This window comes from Sturnira hondurensis, unplaced genomic scaffold, assembly GCF_014824575.4.
Source record: "Sturnira hondurensis isolate 20B ecotype Veracruz unplaced genomic scaffold, ASM1482457v3 Scaffold0019428, whole genome shotgun sequence".
Classification (NCBI taxonomy): Eukaryota; Metazoa; Chordata; class Mammalia; order Chiroptera; family Phyllostomidae; genus Sturnira; species Sturnira hondurensis.
In genome coordinates this window covers 12,218,615-12,240,892 of record NW_028092059.1, presented here as the reverse complement: position 1 = coordinate 12,240,892, position 22,278 = coordinate 12,218,615, and the positions used below count along the sequence as shown (strand labels likewise).

Genomic DNA, 22,278 nt, shown 5'->3' with positions numbered 1-22,278 from the left:
TACTACTGTACTGGCATCTCTATGGTAGGAATTCTCTGTATGGTAGCCCTAGAAGCCCCTGTCTTAAAGCATCTATATAGCTAGCAATTCCAAGGGCAATGCAGTGTCAACTTCAACTAGTAATGTTTCAGTATACATTTATTAGGCTAGTGTGCTCACATTCCCATTCCTGAGCCAATCATGAGGATAGGAAGGTCAGGGTGAATCTGAGGAAGTGAGGTTTGACCAGAAACTTGTATCAAGTGAAGGGCAGCTCATGTAAGTTCCAGCTCAGGATGCTACCATTCCGCACAAGAAAAGGATAACTACAAAGCTATCAAGTGGGAATAACCTTGGCATGTCAGAAGAAAAACAAAAAATAAATAAATAAACAAGAACAGCAACAACAAAAGTCAGTGTGGCTATAAAGAGGTGAATATGGATACCTAATTTAGAGAGATAGCCAAGAGCCAGTTCGTAAAGGATATTAAGCAATGGTTAAGGTATTTTCAATTATTCTTAGCATACTAGACAATCATTTGAAGCTTTAGAGCAGGAGATAGACATGATTTTACTTACATTCGAAATATATTGTTCAGGGAGCAGGCAATGATGAATAAGGGTTAAATAGAGAAATACAACATGTCCTGGGGGCTAATTAGGAGACTATTACAATGCTAGTTTAGGCAAGAGATCAGAGAGGCGAGACTAGAGTGGTAGAGAGGATTGTGGGGAGCTGGGGATGTATTGTGAATGCAGAGCTAACAGAAAGTGCTAATAATTTGAATATGTGTATATAAGATAAAGAGAATTACTCCTATGTTTTACCCCAAACAAATTGGTGGACATTTGTTCTAGTTGCTGTAATGGAGAATTTTGCAGATGGAGCAAGTTGGAAAATCAAGAGGACTGTTTTTGACTTGTCAAATTTGAGATGCATCTTAGAAATTCCAGTTAAAAAAAATCTTGGGTAAACTACTTTAGCGGGGTTTGGAAGTAAGAGTTTGGAAAACAAGGCCAATGGCATTTTAAGCCATGTGTTTGAATAATCTAATTCAGGCTACTTCACAGTCACTCAAAGACAAAAGCCAAAAAAAAAGGCCTCATCATTGTGTAGCTACACCCTCTGGGATACAAGGCCTCCTCAGTCTCTGTAACTGGAGGAAAAGAGAGCCGGAGAAGGTCTCATTGCTGATCTTCCATCTTTAAGACCAGAATTGACAGATGTCCCTTACCCCCCCAGCTCTTTGGCCAGGAGTAGGGGCCTGGAAAATGTAGAGGACAAAATGGAATGTTTGGAGAGCACTAACTCCTATTTCTTTTTTTATTTAAGATTTTATTTATTTATCTTTAGAGAGGAAAGGAAGGAGAGGAGGAGAAAAATATCAATGTATGGTTTCCTCTCATGCATTCCCTGCTGGGAACTGGTCTGCAACCCAGGCATGTGCCCTGACTGGGAATGGAACCACAATTGTGTGGTTTGCAGGCCCATGCTCAATCCACTGAGCTATACCAGCCAGGGCACTACTGTTTCTTGTACAATATTTTACTTATAAGCAGGGAAAATATAAATACAGAAGAAAAAGCCACCTTAACCAAAATATTAAGGTAAGCCCAAGGTATTTTCTGCATTTCTAAAGATAATTTAAATTATCTAGGACTAGGACAAACCCACCTTGCAGTGTCGAGGCAAGGGGTAGCTTGGAGACGGTAGAGCACGAAGGCTGTATCTTTCCACAGTAATCCCTGTTCTTCTCCACCAACCACCTGTTGCCAGATCTGATGTGGGCAAAGATAACATTTTCTGTTATCTAATGTAGAATAATATGCAAATGAAACTTCTAACTTCATTTCGATCAGAAAACTGCTTATATAACCCTCCTTGGGAAAAATTCTGTCTCTATTTTGCTTATAAGTTTAGTTTGTTCATTAGATTCCACATGCAAGTGAAATCATATGGTACTTGGCTTTCTCTGACTGGCTTACGTCACTTAGCATAATGTTCTCCAGGTGCTAAGCAATTTTAATATATACCTTTGAGTATATTCCATTTGTTTATGTTAGGTTTTTACGCTTATTTACTTACTAACTTACCCAAGGATTTCTGGTGGCTTATATCAACTCAAAAAATAAAACAAGAATAATGTCAATAAAGAAAAAATGAGGTCTATGGCAAGTCTAGGTAGAATAAAAGTTCAAGGAGAAGAAGGGAAGTTTAAAATACAAACTAATAGCTGCTGCACATTGTTGAGGATCATATTTATATAGTAAATTTCTCATGAAGTCTATGGGTGGCGAGGAAATGACACTGTAGGGAACATATGAGAATTAACAGAGGCATTGGAGCTGCTGAAATTTTTATTAAAGAGAAACAACCATACTATCAGGTGATTCAGTTAAGCTTTGATTATAAGATGCTAAATTAAAACCAATTTATGCTTAGTTGATTAATTATTCAATCTAAGAAGTACAAGTACTTGGTGATAAATATTTGCATCTGAAAAGCCATAACCAATGGGAAAACTATTTTTATATCAATTTAATATACTAATTGGATGTTAGTAATAAAAATCAGTGTAGTAACAGCTGCAGAGGCAATTTAATTTGATGGAATTATAATGATAGAGAAAAAACTGATCACAAAGTAAACAGAGTGAAACATTGCTAAAACAAAAATAGCACAAACTGATCTGTGTTTCTTTGAAAAATTCCAGGTGTTGTCAAAGTGGATTATGGAGATGTGTCAGTCAGAAAGACACTAAGAGAAAATCTGAAGTGTAAGCCCTTTTCTTGGTACCTTGAGAACATCTACCCGGACTCCCAGATCCCCAGACGTTATTACTCACTTGGTGAGGTATGAATTATTTATTTTGGTTAAGGTATACATATACTTTGAAAATGGGGTCTACGGTCATACCACCCTGAATGTGCCCAATCTCATCTGAAAATGGAGCAATCTCGAATAAACTCAATATTTTTTATGCTATGAATGAAATGCTGTAAGGGTATTTACATAGATCTGTTTTAAATGACTTCTTATATGTTACAAGGACCACAAACATCTTTACCATTGGGGTTTGTAAATGTATGAGGATAGTTTAAGTCTGAATTAATAGTATTATCTTGTTTCCTTACCAATAACTCTGAAACCCATTGGTTCTATGAATCTTATACTCTTTTTAAAAAATTAAAGCTCCTGGGGTGACATAGTTAATAAGATTATATAGGTTTTAAATGCACCTTACAGTCTTAAAATTTATTGTAAATACAAAAGATCTTTTACGTGGGTTCTAACTATTAATATTTACTGTACTGAAACTAAAACTGCTAACCTTAAGACCTTTATTAACTCACTAAATTAATGTAATAATTCATTACATGTTAATATAGGTAACATTTTTGAAAAATAATATATTTTCAAAAGCAAACAAATGCTAAGAAGATTAGCATCATTTATAGTTTTACAAGTTGCACTAATGTCTGGCCTAACAGAAGGCAGCTGTACCCTCAATCTTCAGCGTCCAGTCCCTGTAACACGACACATTGCGTAGACTCATTGCGTAGACTGGACCTTCAGCGTCCAGTCCCTGTAACACGACACATTGCGTAGACTCCGGAGGACTCCTCGTACATTCATGAGAAGTGAGAGTGAAAACTGGAGGTGGTATCTTAGTACTATTATGAAAATGGAAAGTTTTGACTTTCTGGATCCACTGAGAAGTATTCTTTTTCAAAATATATATTATCTTTAGAAATACAAATTGGCTTCATCATAACTATACAAATACATATTCATAATATATATTCAGTTACTTAAAATAAGAATTATTCTTGTATGAATTGTATGCTCCTTATCATTAATTTCCACCTTAATAGGGGTTAGGTTTGGGAATTAAAACAAATTTAATATTGGTTGTAACTAAAGAACTTCAATAGCAATCAAATATTGCATTTGGAAAATAATTATTGATTTTGTTCTTCAGTTGAAATTGCCATTTTGTAGAGTATAATATTAGGATATCTGAAAGTTTATAGAGTTTGAGCTAGTATATTTTTGGTTCATCTGCCCTCCCCCCAAAATCTGCAACTTCATCCACTCTGTAACTTTAATATAGAAACATAATTTACTTATGATTAACTAGAAAATAATTACAGAAATAGAAAGACTCAAACTGAATGGATCCCTAGTGAACTGTTATGAAAGGGCATTTTCTTTGCCATATTCATGTGCTATTTGACAGATTGCCACTTCCTTATTAGCCATGTAAGTAACTCTCTGTAGAATCTTTCAATTTGCAGCTATTTACCCTTAATCTGAATAATGTAACATAAAGATTCATATGCAAAAACACTGAATATACCATTTTCTGGATGTGATTTAGTCACTAACTAGTCTTGTGCCTTGGGTATTATTCACCTTTTCTGTTTGTTTTTTATGGGGGGATTGTTGTCATCATTGTTTTCAAATAGGTGGTATCCCAGGTTAGTACTGATGTCACAGGGGTGTATGTTCAATATGTAAAATATATGAGAGTGCTTTTTAAACCTGAGCACTGTTCGTGTGCTAGTTTTATAATCTAGTTCTATTAGAGATCACCAGTAAAATACCTAGTGCTTCCATTTCTTTACTGAAAAGTTTGAACAGTCTGGAACCTGCCTGTACCCTTATAAAAAGTGAGGTTTTTTTAATTCTTGTAGTAGAATGTTCCTCTCATTGTAGTGAACGGGCCCAGCTGATGAGTAAACATTGATAACTTTTTCTAAAAGGAGATACGACCAGAGCCTATAATAAGACAGATGTGTCTATAAAGAGGACATTTGGGAATTCTCTGGGGCCACACAGGTGACTCCTGAGATGGACGCAGGCCTCTGAAATGGAACGTAGATGTTTACTTCCATGTTAAAAATCCAATTTTATGTTTTTCTGCACTACATCAAGGAAACCTAATTAACTGACTTTCTGAAAAAATGAAAAGAGACTACAGTGTGGAAAAGTTTCTTTGTACAACCGCTGATTTCAATGATCTATCTTCTACAAGAAGGTGGCCATGTTTTAATTTATAGAAATAGTTTGAAAAGCTTTTAGAGAGAGATTGTGCCTTTCTGCATTTGTGAAACATACCCAGAAGAGGCAGTCTGTTGCACTGAAAAAAATCCCAGGCCTTGGAAACAAGCAAAGGAGGGCTTAGTATCTGACCTCCCGGTTTACAATTTGAGGGACATCAGGGACCTCTGGTTCCTGTCAGCAGGTGGCATAAAGATAATCACACAGGTCACAGTGATGATTGAAGATACAGAGCACCTAGCACCGTGCTGGGCAAGAAGTAGTAGTAAGTATCGTAATTATTATTGCCACCATGTATTGATGTCTTACTATGTCAGACATTGTCCTCGATACTTTATTTTAACTATATCATCCAAAAGTCACAACTACATGACGGTTTCGCTATGATTCTCCATTTGATGTGGATGCCAACGTAGGAAATTTATGTGAGTGACCTATGAGTCACAGAACTAGCTAACTGTTCAAGTCAGGACTCAGTATGAATTGAGTATGACACTAAAGCTCATATTTTCTCATAATTATACAAAGAAAATGGATTATATTACTGTATTTTAGTTATTCAAAATGCTTCTTAAAAAATGGCTCGAGCTGGAACCTGTATTATATGCCAAGGATGCAAAGTCAAAGAAGACCTTTACTCTTAAGCCATTGTGCTGGGGGAGAGGATGGCAGGACAGAATCAAGGAGCTCGATAGAAGTAAAATTGTTCTACATGAGGTGTATAGGCATGCTATGAACTCCTGTTTCAAAATCCCAACAAATTAAAAAAATCTATGAGATACAGTGTTTTCGGTTTTCTGAGATATTAATGTACTGTAGTTTTCCACTTTAAAAACCAGTCTTAAAGAGAAGCAATCTAGCAGCTGTTTCCATGGAAACAGGACAAATTCACAGAGCAAGGAACACTACTTCCTAATTCAATTTTGCATAGTCACCTATGCATAATTTAAGATGGACATTTTGATAATGAGTTTGGGACGAACTGTTAATGAACAGCAGTTATTTACTTAAAGCTTTTTATGAGGGTCATATCTCATGTCCAAGCTACTTATGCAGACAAAAAATTATTTCATTGTAGTATATTCATATGTACTCCTCACTTAATTTCAAATGAAATTGTTAAGATTTAACAATTTACAATTTGCTTAAGTTTCACTATTACTCAAAGCTTATATACTTAATATGGCAGTATGCTGGTGAATGTACATTTCCCTGTTAATTTTTAAAATCTTCCTAGCTGTACTAGAAGATAGAGGCCAATGTGGTAGTTAGTTTCTCATTATGTATTGTCACCAAAATAATCATTAGGAGAATTATTGGTGTTAGATGGTCATATCTTAATTTCTTATGTTCTCATTTTACTCAGGTAATTGAAATATTACGTTTCCCAGCTCATGAATTTCATGCAGTTTCCAATTGGAAGTTAAAAGCTGTGCAATTGCTTTGAACTAAAACCTTTAAGTAGCTTAATGAAGCATGTGCCTTTTAGACTTGATAAGTAGATCATGATGGAATAAGGACGTGAAGCTCTTTGCAGCATTAAATTCTCTTCTTAAGCAGCCCCTTAGCTTATGTAGATTTAGTATGCCAGGTTCTGATCTTGTAAATATAAAGGCTAATTCAAGTTTAAGATTGAAAAATGTCATGTGAATGCAGTAATCTCTCACCCCAGATGACAGATCAGCATTTTTGGGGGGGAAAATGCATCGTGAGCTACAAAGAGCAGAGGTACGTGAGACGGCAAGAGGAAGAAGAAGAGGATTTCTGGAGCCAAGTGACTTAACCCTTGGAGCTTAAATGTGCAGTTCATTGTTGGTGTGACGCTGTTTAGACATTATCTATGCATTGTGTGTTATCTACTTGACCTCAGCACTTGTTTTTCCTCTTGTGTCCCTTAACCATAGCCACTGGTTAGGGGGTTGGCACAAATCGGCACCGTGTCCTTACATATTGTTAAAGAGCAAGTTTGTGTTACTAAAAATGAACATCCATGAAGCTGCTAGGCTGAAGGGATTCAGGGTATAATCAGTTACTGCAACTGCAGAAGCTAAAATGCTTAAAGTTTTTCCCTCTCTGTGGGTAATCAGGAGATTAATCTATTTATAGATTCACAGTCTTCTTGACCCTTTAGTCGGATAACCAGTAAGAAAGCCTTGTTTTAGATGACTTACAAAAATGGGGGCATTCTCTCTGCTCGTGATTATATTTCCAGAACTCTTTGGTACCCGAATAGCTAATTTTCATGCCAGGGTAACTGGACGTGCATATGAACAGACAGAAGATGCTACTCGTTGTTAGTCGTTAACTTTAAAGAAGTTGGGCTGGTTGACTCACCTGTGAGCAAAGCAAGTGCGTTTATCACCTGAAAAATATTTTTAATTCACATTACAGATAATTAAGCTAGAACAAATTCTAATTTTATTACTCAAATATGTATTGGCACAGACAACTACAACAAACTATATGCAAGTTAGGCATATACTGAATTCTCTCAGGATTCGTGTTTGTTTTTGTTATTCACCAAAATAAGTGGAATTGTTTAATTTCTTATGTCATTTACTTTTTTGGTGAAATGGTGTTAAGATATTACATATTTAGAATTTTAAATCTCATAGTCATTAATCAAGGCATTCTACACCAAAGTCAGCTTGGATTTATTAAGCACGGAGATTTTTCACACATCCCTCTGATTTATTCACAATTTGGCAAAAGGAAATATACTTCAATACATGCTCACTATAGCAATTATAATATGGAAGCATTAATATTTAACTCGGGAATTGACTACAAATGTGCCTACATGCTTCTATACAAAGAAAAACCAAAGGTGGTTAACATGTAAAATAATGATGAGGAACATAATGTGAAATTGGAGGATCAGCAAGCATTGGAGTAATTAAAGCAAAAAAAAATAAACTAGTTTAAGTTTAGACTCTTATCTGTAGAATGAATTTCACATATTAGTTTTGAAATGTAAAGGTTGGCATAGTAGGAGGGAGTATGTGTCTCTTTTCAGAATTGGAGTTCTCATGGTTGCATACTATTAAAATCCAGCAGAGGGAGCAAAAGCAGATGAGTAGAAACATTTAGAAAAAGTCTTGCTAACATGAAGCATGAATCAAAAGAATTTTCCAGATCTCAGAACTACCAGTGTGCTACACCTACACTGATAGAAGTCATAGACCAGACTCAGTAAGGAATTTCCTACAAACTCCTTTCGTGTGTGATTGGTTGCTTAGAATTTTTTAATGGCATGACCAAGCAACTGGTATTGTCAGGTACCAGTGACAATTCAGGATCTCTCCTGAAATTTCACTTCTTTGCTTAAACAACATCCTTTGACTGATGTCTCACTGTATTCTTTGACAGATTTTGATTTAAAGATCACACAAGATTATCCTAAATCTGACCATCCTTTGCATATTGACAGATGAGATGCACGGATTGAACTTTTTTGTATGCCAGTGCCTTATAATTTGCACTAAGATGTTCTTTTTGAGGATTGTCAGTACACACTAGTGACCGTTTATATATATATATGTATGTGTGTGTGTGTGTATATATATATATATATATAAGATTTTATTTATTTATCTTTAGAGAAGAAGGGAAGGAGAGAAGGAGAGAAATATCAATGTATGGTTGCCTCTCGTGGAACTGGCCTGCAACCCAGGCATGTGCCCTGACTGGGAATCGAACCGCGATCGTGTGGTTCGCAGGCCCATGCTCAATCCACTGAGCTACACCAGCCAGGGCCCATTTTTATATTTTGAAGAAGGTGTTACAAATTCCCAGAGTGTTCGCCTCACTAACTTGAGAACAATCTGATATAAACCAACCTTCCCTCTAGGTGGATGTGGATTTTTCTTTTTAAATCTGGGTATTATAGGCCTAGTGACAGAAACGTTTTGGATATTATGTCTATATTCCTATGATGTGTTTCTTCTATTTTTTAAGATGGGTACCTCTTAAACAGGGGTAATTGATACTCCTGTTCCCTGACACTCCGTGCCCCATCTGCTATATATCTAATGTCATCCTGGCCGTTGCCAGCAATTCTTACCTGACCTCAGTCCAGCAGTGTGGCACTCAACACAAAGAAAACCTTTCATCTCTTCCTCTTAACATGGTCTCCAGATCTGATCCTAGCCAGCTTCCATACGTCTTGTTCTATGTGTCTTCACCATTGTCTGGATTACATACTGTTACCTCTATTTCTGGTCAGCTAGAGCTTGAGTCCTCCTCACTCCTTCCAGATCTTCTTCCTGATAAATTCTGCCTGCCTTTCTGGGCGTCAGGGTTGGGCAGTTCCCAAACTCATTCTAATGACTTTCAACTCCTTATTTGGGCACATTACTTAACTTCACTGTATCTTAATGTTTTCACTTGTAAAGGCAGAGCAGTTGGGTTGGTCATACATATTAAATTAGTCATTACACAGAAGAGCTGGGAATAGCAAGTGGCGCATACAGTTCATAATTGTGAATTACTGTTGCAGTGGTGGTGGTCATCTGCCCTGTTTCCTTCCACAACTGTCCCAAACCACAGACTTCTGTCTCTTTCTTGTCTCCCAGACCCCAGGTCCAGCTAACTTCACCAGACTGAACTTGAGTTCCTATATTGTATCCTCTGAATATCTGCTACACCCTAAGAGACGAGTAATATAACTTGCCCAGAAACTACCAAACCACTGTAGAAAAGTTAGAACATGTCAAAAATGTAGCAGGCTTCTTTCCTTGCATTCCCTAAAATGAGTCTATCCTGGAATTCTGAAAATATAGTTGCAGCAGTAGCATCATGTTTGAAAGCCTGTCGATTCCCCATGAAAACAGAAGGAGCATTGTCGATAGCAGAACCAAAGCTGGGTGGACAATGTTGACCACAAAAGTAGGTGGCAAGGTGTCCTCAAAAGTTCCAAAATATGAGCTGACAGTTTCACAACCATATTTTACCGTGATCTTTGCAGTAGGAAGCAGAAGGAAGCAATGGGGTGTCTAATGGAAAGTCCGGGATGCCACCCAAATTACTAATAAATATTCATGAGAAATTGATTCCAGGCAATTTTATCAGAGTTAAGACTGAGAGATATGCTTTCATACAATTTAGTTTTGAAGTCAGTGAAAAGTCTTCTTTCTCATGTTTGAGGGGTCTGAACAGTGTGGCCTGTGGATTCTTAAAACTCACAAGTGAAAGCTTCTTCTCAGGAGAAATCTGAAGGAACAAAGCCCAAATTGAGGAGGGAGGGGCAATGGGAACAAAAGAAATGGAAGGTCCAGATAAAAATAGAAGAAAGATGAACAGAGCTAGGAGATCTCAAAAAATAAAGACAATTTTTTCAGCTCTTCCAAAAGTATAAAAACAGGAGACCCAGAACTTGTGAAGTTAGAAATGGTCTCCTGTGTAAACACTTCCTGTCAGGGACAGCTCAAAACCTTCCCCCTTAAACATCCCCACTGGATAGTAAAGGAATTAGCTTTGGTGCAAAAACCTCCTTAACTTTCTACCAGCACTCAGTGTCCAAAATGATTCACAGAATACATAGGCTTCCAGCCAGCAAGTACCCCAGTGTGTTCTCCTGAAATAAGGAGTTTCAACACTAATTGCACATTCATCTGAGGAACTTTAACCTGTATTCTTGTCCTACTTCAGATCATTTGGATAAGGATCTATGAGGGTATGGCCAATCAGAATATTTCAAAAGCTTTCCAACTGAATCTACTGGGCAGTCCATATGGGAACTGCTAAAAAAGAAGTTATTTCAAAGGGAAAAGTCATTGTGATGTTACCATTTAACATCAAGATACTCTATACCTTCCTTCAACATGGTAGCTGCCAGACTTTGCTGCATATTAAAATTACCTAAGGAAATTAAAGAAAAAAACCCTGATGGTCAGGTTATACCTTCTACCAATTAAATGGGAGTGTCTGGACATGGGAAAAAGGCCTCGGAATAGTTTTAAGATGCCAGGTGATTCAGAGACAGAGAGAGAGAGAGAGAAGAGGGAAGGGAAAGGGAGGGAGGAGAGGGAAGGGGAGGGGAAAGAATCCCCTGATAAAAGCCTCCTTTTTAAAAGTCTGGAGAATTGGCAGCATGCAAAAAAAAAAAAACATTGGAACAGNATATGGGAACTGCTAAAAAAGAAGTTATTTCAAAGGGAAAAGTCATTGTGATGTTACCATTTAACATCAAGATACTCTATACCTTCCTTCAACATGGTAGCTGCCAGACTTTGCTGCATATTAAAATTACCTAAGGAAATTAAAGAAAAAAACCCTGATGGTCAGGTTATACCTTCTACCAGTTAAATGGGAGTGTCTGGACATGGGAAAAAGGCCTCGGAATAGTTTTAAGATGCCAGGTGATTCAGAGACAGAGAGAGAGAGAGAGAAGAGGGAAAGGAAAGGGAGGGAGGAGAGGGAAGGAGAGGGGAAAGAATCCCCTGATAAAAGCCTCCTTTTTAAAAGTCTGGAGAATTGGCAGCATGCAAAAAAAAAAAAACANAAAAGAAAAAAAAAAAAAAAAAAAAAAAAAAAAAACATTGGAACAGATGAATATAATAAGAATAAACATAGAGAGGAAACATATAACCTAAAATTTCAAAACAAGGTAGAAGAAATTTTATATGATAAAATATAGAAAAGAAGACTACAAATGAAATTGAGGAAAACAATCTGGAATGAGGGCAGGAAAGAATTTTAAAAATAAGGAACAAAACAGTTTAGAGATGAAGGCTAAACTTGAAGACCATATGAGCCAATAATTCCAGTATAAAGTGCCATAGACATTTTAGAAGGGAGAAGAAGCGTTTTTCAAAATGAAAAATAAGACACAACCCTCAACAGAAAGTGATATATACAAAAGATACGCAATAAGGTCCAAGACAATAGGATTCTCTAATGAGAAATAGCAAAGCAATAAAACAAAATTAACATAATAACTGCTATGCTCCATAACAAAAGGAAACTTTCTTAAAAATAAAAGTGAAATTACATGTTGAAAAGGAATACCACAGACCTGAAGTGTGATCCAGAATGAACAATATTAAGATATATTGTGGTAACCCTATTGGACTTAAAAGAAAAGGAAAAAAAAGTCAGATTGGCATTCAGGCAGATAGACATTTTTAAGGATAAGGGTAAGAAAACCAGATTATCCTCAGACTTCTCAAAAACAACTATTTATGCTGGTGGTAGATAGAATAACATTTTAAAGATACTTTTACTCAAGGGAACATTATGAGCTAAGAATTCCAAATCTACCGAATTGGCTTTTAGATATAATGACCACAAGGTATAGTTTAGCAATGTATGCAAAAGCTCAGAATATTATTCCCAGTAAATGGAATCATTTACCCATTTGCTTAAGTCAAAACCTTGGAATGCTTCTTGATGTCTTTTTTTCCCTCTCATAGGTCATATTCAATTTAACTGCAAGTCCCACTTGGTTCTTCCTTAAGAACTATGTCAAACTTGACCTCTTTGACCCACTATTTCAAGTAGCCATCACCTCTCGCTGGTATGACTGCAGTAGCCCCTTACTTGCCCCTGCTTTTCCTCTTGCCTCCATCTAGTCCATTCTTCACACAGAGGCCAGAACAAGCAACCGCTATGTCACCCTCATGCTCAAAAACCTTTCATTTTTGGTATTATTTAGTCTCGGCTACGTCTCTCATCTTCCCTTCCCTGGCTACATCATTCACCGGCAATTTTACTCATTTTCTCAGCTGCAGGGAGCATCCATTTGCTTTTCCCCCAGTCCAGAATGCTCTTCCATAGGTGGAAATATGACTGCTCTCTGGCTTCAGCAAGGTGTCTTTTCAAGTAACATTTCCTCAAAGTGGCTTTTCCTGGACCCCTGTCTAAAATAGTACCCCTGCTATTACTTTCTGTACACTTACTATACTTTACATTTCTTTTTAGGATTCCTTGACCTTCTGACATTACATATATGTTTGTGTATTGTACTCCTCCCTTCTAAAATGTGTGCTCCATGATGGAAGGGACTGTGTTCACTCTGTCCACTCAGTGAGATCTTTATTCCTCTATTATTGTATTATATTATTCTGTGCTTTTGTGATGATAAATAATAATAATTTCATTGGTTTTCAAGAAGTGTACCTTCTTATGAAAAGTTAATAAGTCTGATGTAAGAGATTTAAAAATAATTTAATTTATATGTTGCATATTGATCAGATCATTGAGAACATAGGCAGACCAATCCACTACATCTGTCAATTGCTACCTTTCCCAATCCTATGCAGCTACAGGTTCTGAAAAACCTTTAGCCTTAGTCTATTGGCTCAGTTTCCTCTAGCACTCGAACCAACCTCAATCAGATTGAGAGAACCCACCGTTATGGGACTGGTACATGATTTTGCTGCTTGAACCTCATACCCTTTCCCCCTCAGGTTCACAGTGTGCTCTCTCCTTTCTAGTGGGTTGCTGCTCAGATTTCCTGATGAAAGCATTTATAATGCTGCTCCGAGTCCCACCCCACTGGAACAGGGTTTGAGCACCCTGCTCCACTTTTTCCAACCCCAGTCAAGTATGAATTCTTATCTCCACTGTTCTCAATTGCCAAATGGGTCCTTGAATGAAAATCGTATCATTTTTCCCAATTCTAGGAACTGTTACATGGTCACAAAGTTCTGCACCATACAAAAAGTGAATTGTATTAACCTAATTCATCTTCTATACCAGTTTTTAACTTTTTTCACCTGTCAGTATGGATAAACATGTGTATAAACCATAGATAACTAAATAGACATATCCAAGTAATGTATGAGTGAACGTGCATTCACTCATAAAATATGCATGTCCTAATAAGAATCAGAGATAAAAACTTTTGGGGAGGACTTCCGCCAAGATGGAGGCATAGGTGGAAACACTGTGCCTTGTCCCACAACCAAGTTTGAATACAACAAAGGTTTGGAGAAACAAAGACACAGCCAAAGGACAGAAAATTGAATTATACAGAAGTCTGACAACAACAAACCATTGAACCAGGACGGTAAGAGGGGCGGGGACAGCAGCGGAGCAGGGTCGGGCAGGAAAGATCCCCTGACCTAGGCCTGCAGGCAGCCTGGACCCAGTCAGGGTGTGGGGCAGACTGACCTCGGTCACACATTCGCTCACAGTGAGACGGACCGCGCAGGCCCCAGCGGGCAAACCCAGTGGTGGAGGGCTGGCCGCGGCGGCGGGAGACGGCAGACAGGACACCATTGCTCCTCTTTGACCCTGCCCCCACATACAGCGTCACAACCCAGCGACTTAGTTGCCCTGCTCTGGTGAACACCTAGGGCTCCGATCCTGATACGTAACAGGCACAAACAGTTCAAAAGATGGCTTAAGAAGAACTCAAAGCCCCAGAGCCCATAACTCTAAGCGACCAAGAGATTGCCAGCCTCTCAGATGCACAGTTCAAAACACTGGTCATCAGGATGTTCACAGAACTGGTTGATTATAGTCACAAATTAGAGGAACATATGAAGGCTAAACTAATTGAAATGAAGGGAGATGTCCAGGAAACAAATAGTGATGGAAAGGAAACTGGGACTCAAATCAATGGAATGGACCAGAAGGAAGAACAAAACATCCAACCAGAAAAGAATGAAGAAATGAGAATTCAAAAAAATGAGGAGAGGCTTAGGAACCTCCAGGACATCTTTAAATGTTCCAACATCTGGATTAAAGGAGTACCAGAAGGGGGAAAGAAACAGCCACGAGTGGAACACTTATTTGAACAAATAATAAAGGAGAACTTCCCCAGTCTGGCAAAGAAAATAGACTTCCAGGAAATCCAGGGGGCTCAGAGAGTCCCAAAGAAGTTGGACCCAAGAAGGAACACACCAAGGCACATCATAATTACATTAGCCAAGATTAAAATGAAGGAGAGAATCCTAGAAGCACCAAGAGATAAGTGGACAGTCACCTACAAAGGAGTACCCATCAGACTGTCAGCGGATTTCTCAAAAGAGACCTTACAGGCAAGAAGGGGCTGGAAAGAAGTATTCCAAGTCATGAAATCCAAAGACCTACAGCCAAGATTGCTTTATCCAGCAAAACTTTCATTTAGAATGGAAGGACAGATAAAGTGCTTCTCAGATAAGGTCAAGTTCAAGGAGTTCATCATCACCAAGCCCTTATTATATGAAATGCTAAAGGGACTTATATAAGAAAAAGAAGATGAAAAATATGAACAGTGAAAGGACAGCAAACACACAGTTATTAACAACCACACCTAAAACAAAAGCAAACCAAGAGGACAGCTAGATCAGGAGTGGAACCATAGAAATAAAGAACACATGGAGGGTTAGCAACAGGGGAGTGGAAGGAGGAGAAGGGGGGAGAAGGTACAGAAAATAGCATAGACAGTAGGTAGAAAATAGATAGGGGGGAGGGCAAGAATAGTATGGGAAATATAGGATCTAAAGAACTTGAGACACGTGGTTATAAACTAAGGTGGGGAGAATGGTGGGGGAGGGAGTGTGCGGGTGGAGAGGAATGAAGGGGAGAATAGAACTGTAATGGTATAATCCATAAAATATATATAAAAAAACTTTTTGGAAACAGAGTAGACAAGTACAGTAAATTCACACTTGTGGTTGAGACTAAGAAAAAAATGAAAACATTCTATATATTAGGAGAATTTTTCTTCTTTTTGCATTGATTTGCATGTGATTTATTAATTAGAGCATTTTAAAACTCAATGAATGGCTTTTCTAATTACATTTGGCTCAAATATGTATAACTTTATGTTAATTTTGTGACTAATGCAATGTTTGATTGTATACCAAAAATCTTATGTTTGCAGTTAGCAATTTAATCTTGCTTTTGCAAATTTTAAAATGTGAAACCCCCATTTATGCTTGTAATGTTTTCTTAGGGTCAATTGCTTTCCATCAAGTTAGGCATTAGGAATGGAAAATGATGGATGAATATGTTTTAGTTACAGAAATAAACTATGTAATTAATCTTTATTAATATATAAAGTGAAGCTCCTAGTCATGAAACAATCTATAAAAACAAATTTGAAGATTTAACCAATTTGTTTCTATTCCTTTGCATATGATACTATAGAAAGTTCAAGAACAGACTATGGTTATTTGAGTAGAATTTGGAAACTAGCCTAGTTTTAAAAGGATTTTGGGAAGAATTCATAATTTGTAACATGGAGACTTTCCTTCTTCTCTGATACTATACTGTGAACAAGTCGTGCCTCTTGGTTAGAGGCTAATGACAATGACAATGCTGTTCAAGCTTATTTCAGTAGGAGGTCAGAAACTTACACGGACCTGGAAATAGACACAGGGAAAGAAAAATACATATTTAAAGAAAGCACTTTTTTAGAGAAATTTCCTTACAAACATGTATGATTCTGTTATTGATATACAATTTGATGATATCAGAAAGATTTTCTGACTTAGGTCTCTAACTTCTGTTTTTGTGTGTGTTTCCTTCAGATAAGAAATGTTGAGACTAATCAATGTTTAGACAACATGGGCCGCAAAGAAAATGAAAAAGTGGGCATATTCAACTGTCATGGTATGGGAGGAAATCAGGTAAACTCTCCTTTTTTATCAGCTTCATATCTGAGGGCAATATATTGTTGTGAAAGCCGTCAAGTTAGACCTTGGCTTACAAGTCAATAACAATAATAGGTATTCAAATCAAGAACTAATTAGACTATTTTATTATCCCAAGTTTACTAAGAAAGCACTACAGAATTTACTTTAAAGGACAACAGTTTCAATGAACTTACAGTTAGTGGGGAGTGTCAGATATTTTAGACCCATCTCATTTTATCATGCACGCGCAAATAAAGACAAAAGTATATAAGGTCACCAAGCTCAGGGATTCATAAGTGAAGTGAGCAAAGGAGAAACATGTAAAAACGCCATGCCTACAGATTCTGCCATCTCTACATTATTAATTTCATGGCAAGATAGAAATTAAAACCACTATTTTTATCTCCATGAGTACTTATTCATGTCTACAAATATATGTACAAGCATGTTTACTGGCATCCTTTTTGTTATAACACAGACAGTGGAAATAGCTAAATATTTACCAAGAGGAGGATATTTAAATATATCATGGTATACTCATAGCATAGAGTACTACATAGCCACCAAAATGACTGATATGTCTATATGTATGATCAGCAAAAGCTGAAAATAAGATAAAAATTCAATGTAACTTATTTTGAATGATCTCATTTATGAAAAATACATTGACATTTTTGCTGTAGTATCTATAATATCTATAGCTATATAAATGATTATATAATAGCTAGGTATAATAACTGTATATAGTAGCTATGTACAGTGGCTATGTATGTAGAATATATAGTAGCTCTATATAATAGCTATGTATAGTAGTCTATCTGGAATATAGATTACCTCTCATGAGAAGATTGAACTGGAGGAAGGAATTTTACTTTTTACCCCACATTTTTTATGTGTATACATTACTTTCATAATTAAGCAAAACTGAAGAAAAATGGACTGTTGAGAATAAAAGAACATTTTATAGCATTAGTCTGGCCTGGGTAACTTATGGTTGGTCACATAATGTTTTTGAGCTTAAATATTTTATCTATAAAGTTGATAAAAGATCTTCCTCAATCTTTCTTTCTCTAAATATTACTAAATCTATAAAACGATTATCACTTAGACTGGCATATACTAGACACCTGGTACTTAGTGGTATATTGCCATTAAATTTTTTATGTACTTATTTTTTCACTTATGTTCTTAATTATTTCTCTTTGTATTTCTATGAGACAAAATGTATATTTAGTGAAAAATGCCAGAGGCAAGATAAATGCACAACACTTCCTGTGATATTGTTAAGCTTAATAAAATATATTGCCTTTCCTGTTCTAACAAATATATATGAAAATATGAACCCATTGCATAAAACCCTATTATGATTCATACCTTGGTAGAGCTCAGTATTTCTAGAATGATTAATAGTAGAGACATGTTTAAGTTTTAGATTTTCTTGAAAAAGATAACAGATTTTAGGATTCTATTCTCAGAGCCACCTTCCCTGTTTTTTATTGCTATTCTTTCATGTTACCATGGAAGCAGCATCTATTTTTATGGTTATTTAGTTTTGAATTCTTAAAAGTAGCCTCAAGCCATAAAAATATTCAAATTTCTCTCTTCTGCTTTTACACAAAAGTCATAATGAATGTTAATATTGTTTTTTAGTATTTCCACTCAGTTACATTTTTAAAAGAAGTTTCTTTATCTTTGCTGAGAATTATATCTTAACCATTACTCCTTGCACAGGAGTTTTAGTAGTTTCTTTCTTTTCTCTTTTCTTTTTTCTTTTCTTGTCTTTTCTTTCTTTCTTTCTTTCTTTCTTTCTTTCTTTCTTTCTTTCTTTCTTTCTTTCTTTCTGTTTCTCTTGAGATATCAAGAAAAAACTAACTTCTCAGTACTTGCTGGATATATTTTTCTTAAACACTCCTACATCCAGCATATTCTCCTCTTTTCATCCTCAGCACTGGCATAGGGCTTGGACTGTGGTAGGTACCAAATAAAAACTAGTCAAGTAAACAAATGAAAGAATGCATGGAAGTTTTTGTAGCCAGAATACTGGAAAGACAAGAGAGCAAGTAGAGAATTACTAATAAATGTATACCTTTAAATTATGTTTCTAACATTATCAGTGCACTTAAGTATTTTTATAATTGATATCAATACTTTGTGAATTTCCAAGTCATGCTTTTGCTTATGTTTTCATTGGAGGTTAAGAGGATTCTTTTTTTCTTTTATATACTTATAAAAACACTTTATTAAGTAAGACTATTACCTATTATCATATAGTAGATATTTTTCTGGTTTGACATTTTGTTTATAGTGCGTTTTCATATACAGACTTTGAAACACTTTATGTATTTCAGTAATTATTTGCCTTTATGCTTTCCCCTTTTGATGTAGGAATACAATTTTTTTTATCTTTAAAAAACTTTTTATTGTATTTTTCCATTATCATTTAGTCTCCTCATACCCCACTCCCCTCACCAATCACCACACTGTTGTCCATGCCCATGAGTCCTTTTTCCTTTTTGCTCAATCCCTTTTGACCCATAACCCCCTCACCCCTGGTCTGTCTTCCTGCTCTCTATCTGTTTCTCTTTGGCTTGTTAGTTCAGTTTGTTCATTCAATTCCACACAAAGGATGTAGAAGACCTGTACTAAGAAAATTATGACACTGAAAAAAGAAACTGAAGAAGATACCAATAAGTGGAAGCACATACCATATTCATGAATTGGAAGAATTAACATCATAAAAATGCCCATACTACCCAAGGCAATCTATAGAGTCAACACAGTCCCTATCAAGATTCCAATGACATACTTCACAAACCTAGCACAAATAGTTCAAAAATTTATTTATTTATTTATTTAGCAATTAGAGATAGTATTTTATTTTTACTTTATTTTTACATTTTTTAAATTCAAGTCTATTGTTCAAGTACAGTTGTTTCTATTTCCCCCCACAACTTCTTTCAACCCCAGCCACCCCCACTTCCCACACAGAACCACAAAAGGCCCCACACAGCAACAGTGATCCTAAGAAAGAACAAAGTTGGAGGAATCATGCTACCTAATATCAAACTATACCATAAGTTCATAGTAATCAAAACAGCATGGTACTGGCATAAAAATAGAAACATAGATCAGTGGAACAGAATAAAGAGTCCAGAAATAAACCTACACCTGTATAGTCAATTAATATTCAACAGAGGAAGCAAGCACACACAATGGGCTAAAGACAGTTTATTTAATACATGGTATCGGGAAAATAAGACAGGTATGTCCGGAATAATGAAACCAGATCCCCTTCTTACACCACCCGCAAAAATAAATACAATTCTTTTTAGTGACATGCTTTTAAATTACATTTACATAATCTTAAAGGAGCCAATACCCAAACTGGTGAATAGATCTTTAAAAGTCCAGCCATTGTTAATATAACCAGAATGTTTTGTGCAACATCAGTGTAACCTGGCAGCCAAAGAAGGGACTGGAATGCACATGCATGAACAATGACAACCTGACCATTCTAATCAGTGGATGTGGGGAGGTGCCTTTGAATGAGCATATGTACTTTTTGGCCATTGAATTCAAAACAACTGAGCAAGTAGAGCAATGAATATGCATCAGATTTTACATTAATCTTGAACATTCCTCCATGCAATCTATTCAGATGATTCAGAAGGCTGCAGCTATGCGCAACTGGTGATTCGCAGCTTCATCAAGACAATGCACCTGCTCATGCATCATATCTCATGCATTGTTTTTTGGTAAAACAGCAAATTACCCAAGTGACTCAGCCCCCTTAAAGCCCAAATTTGGCACCCTATGACTTCCAAAAACTAAAATCACCCTTAAAAGGGAAGAGATTTCAGACTGCCAATGAGATTCAGGAAAATATGACACGGTAACTAATGGTGTTTGAGAGAACTGTGTGAGATCCCAAGGTGCCTACTTTGAAGGGGACTAAGGCATCATTGTCCTATGTACAGTGTTTTTTGTATATTGTGTCTTCTTCAATAAATGTCTTTATTTTTCATATTACATGGATAGATACCTTCTGGACAGAACTCATATATCGTATCAATTTAAGAATTGACATGAATTTCTATTTAAAATTTATATAAAATATACTTCTGTACAAGTTAGATTAATATAGTTTTATAAAATAATCATTTATTTGATATTAAGTATCAGTATAAATTTTTAAAAAAATTAATGTGGAGTCTTTCCTCTTGAATTAAAATACATCTTTAATCCAAAAAAGAGGAAAAGAAACCCCCATATATATTGTATTCATTCCTTCCAAGGATGAAAATATGTATTTATAAAGGACAGTGGAAAAATACTCACATTTTAATTCACTTATAATGTTTCACTTTCTCCCTGGAGCCACTCATTTGAAGAGAGCTAGAAAGTATATGGAAACATTCCATGTAATTTATTGCAGCAAATGATTCAGAGCCATTTTACAAGGTAGCATTTAGGGAAGCTTATGCTAACCATTTCTTGTAGCCCGGTGTCTGCCAAGATGAGGAAGAGATCATCAGGTCTTATCTATATTTTCATACAAATGTCTCCTCCTCCTCTAAAATGTGATTATTTGTACCTAAGAAGAAATCTAACCTTACGACAGGTGTATTACAAATTTTTGAGAGTAGATAGATGCTTTCCTTATGACATCCCTTCTCCTAGAGAAGGCTTAATTATTTTAGTAATGCATACTAAACATTCCCAGATTGTAATGAATACATTCATTCAACATGTATGTATTCATTTTTAGTTTGCATTTTTATAAGTACTGTAATTACTTAGAAACCATTTCTACACTAATTTTGTCCCATTTTAGTAGTCTGTACAATGGAATAAAAACTCTCCAGGGATTTCACAAAGTAAATTTGCAAGTGAAATGAAATGCCCTATGAAGAAAGAATGAACATGTGACACCCATTACACGTTTAAATGAGTTGGATACATGCAAGCTAGAAGAGAGAAGAGTTATTATAATTTCTATAGAAATAGAAAGTATTCTAAGAGTCTTTCAATCTCATTAATGCTTGGTTAGGAGAACATCTCTGATCTTTGATTGGCTGATGCTTCTACCAGAAAAATAGAATATACTGAGGATGAAATGGTAATTTGGCTCAAACATTCATTCAACAAAACCTCATTATCCTAGCCTATGATAGACAATGTAGATGATGTTAGTATATGATGTTAGTAGAACAAAATATTCAAACACATACATTTCACATTGGCCCAGTTTTTGGAGGGATTATAAGGTCTCTGCTCATCCTCAAGTCCAGATTCAGTTTCATTCCCAGTAAGTCTCAGCAGGGCCTGTTATTATAGGATCAGTCCTGTGTCAACAAAGCCTTTGGGAAACATGTACAAGTCAGTGAGTCTATTATTTATTTTTCTAGATAACTGATCCCCTCAAATTTACCTCTAAGGAAGCTCCAAAGTCATACCTCCCATTGTCTCAAACTAATACACACTTATTTTTGAATGAGAAAATGTAGCCTCAAACTCAGTCTGTCTATAATTACATCTTTTATCCAAAGCCCTTTGTCCCTTTAATCTCTTCATTCACCCATTTTTATATTCTTCTCTCTTATCTCTCATTACCCCTGCCCTCCCCAGACTAGACACTAAGCCCTGTGGATTCTTTCTGTGTGTGGT

At 36.2% G+C, this 22,278-nt stretch overlaps 1 protein-coding gene across 1 annotated transcript in view; it reads left to right on the top strand.

The window, feature by feature from the left end:
- GALNT13 (polypeptide N-acetylgalactosaminyltransferase 13) overlaps positions 1-22,278 on the top strand; it is a 290,543-nt gene that overhangs the window by 231,659 nt on the left and 36,606 nt on the right. Inside the window, exons 7-8 of the mRNA XM_037027822.1 lie at positions 2,694-2,833; positions 16,507-16,605. Coding sequence (XP_036883717.1) covers positions 2,694-2,833; positions 16,507-16,605 — 239 coding nt within the window. The remainder of the gene's footprint in view (positions 1-2,693; positions 2,834-16,506; positions 16,606-22,278) is intronic.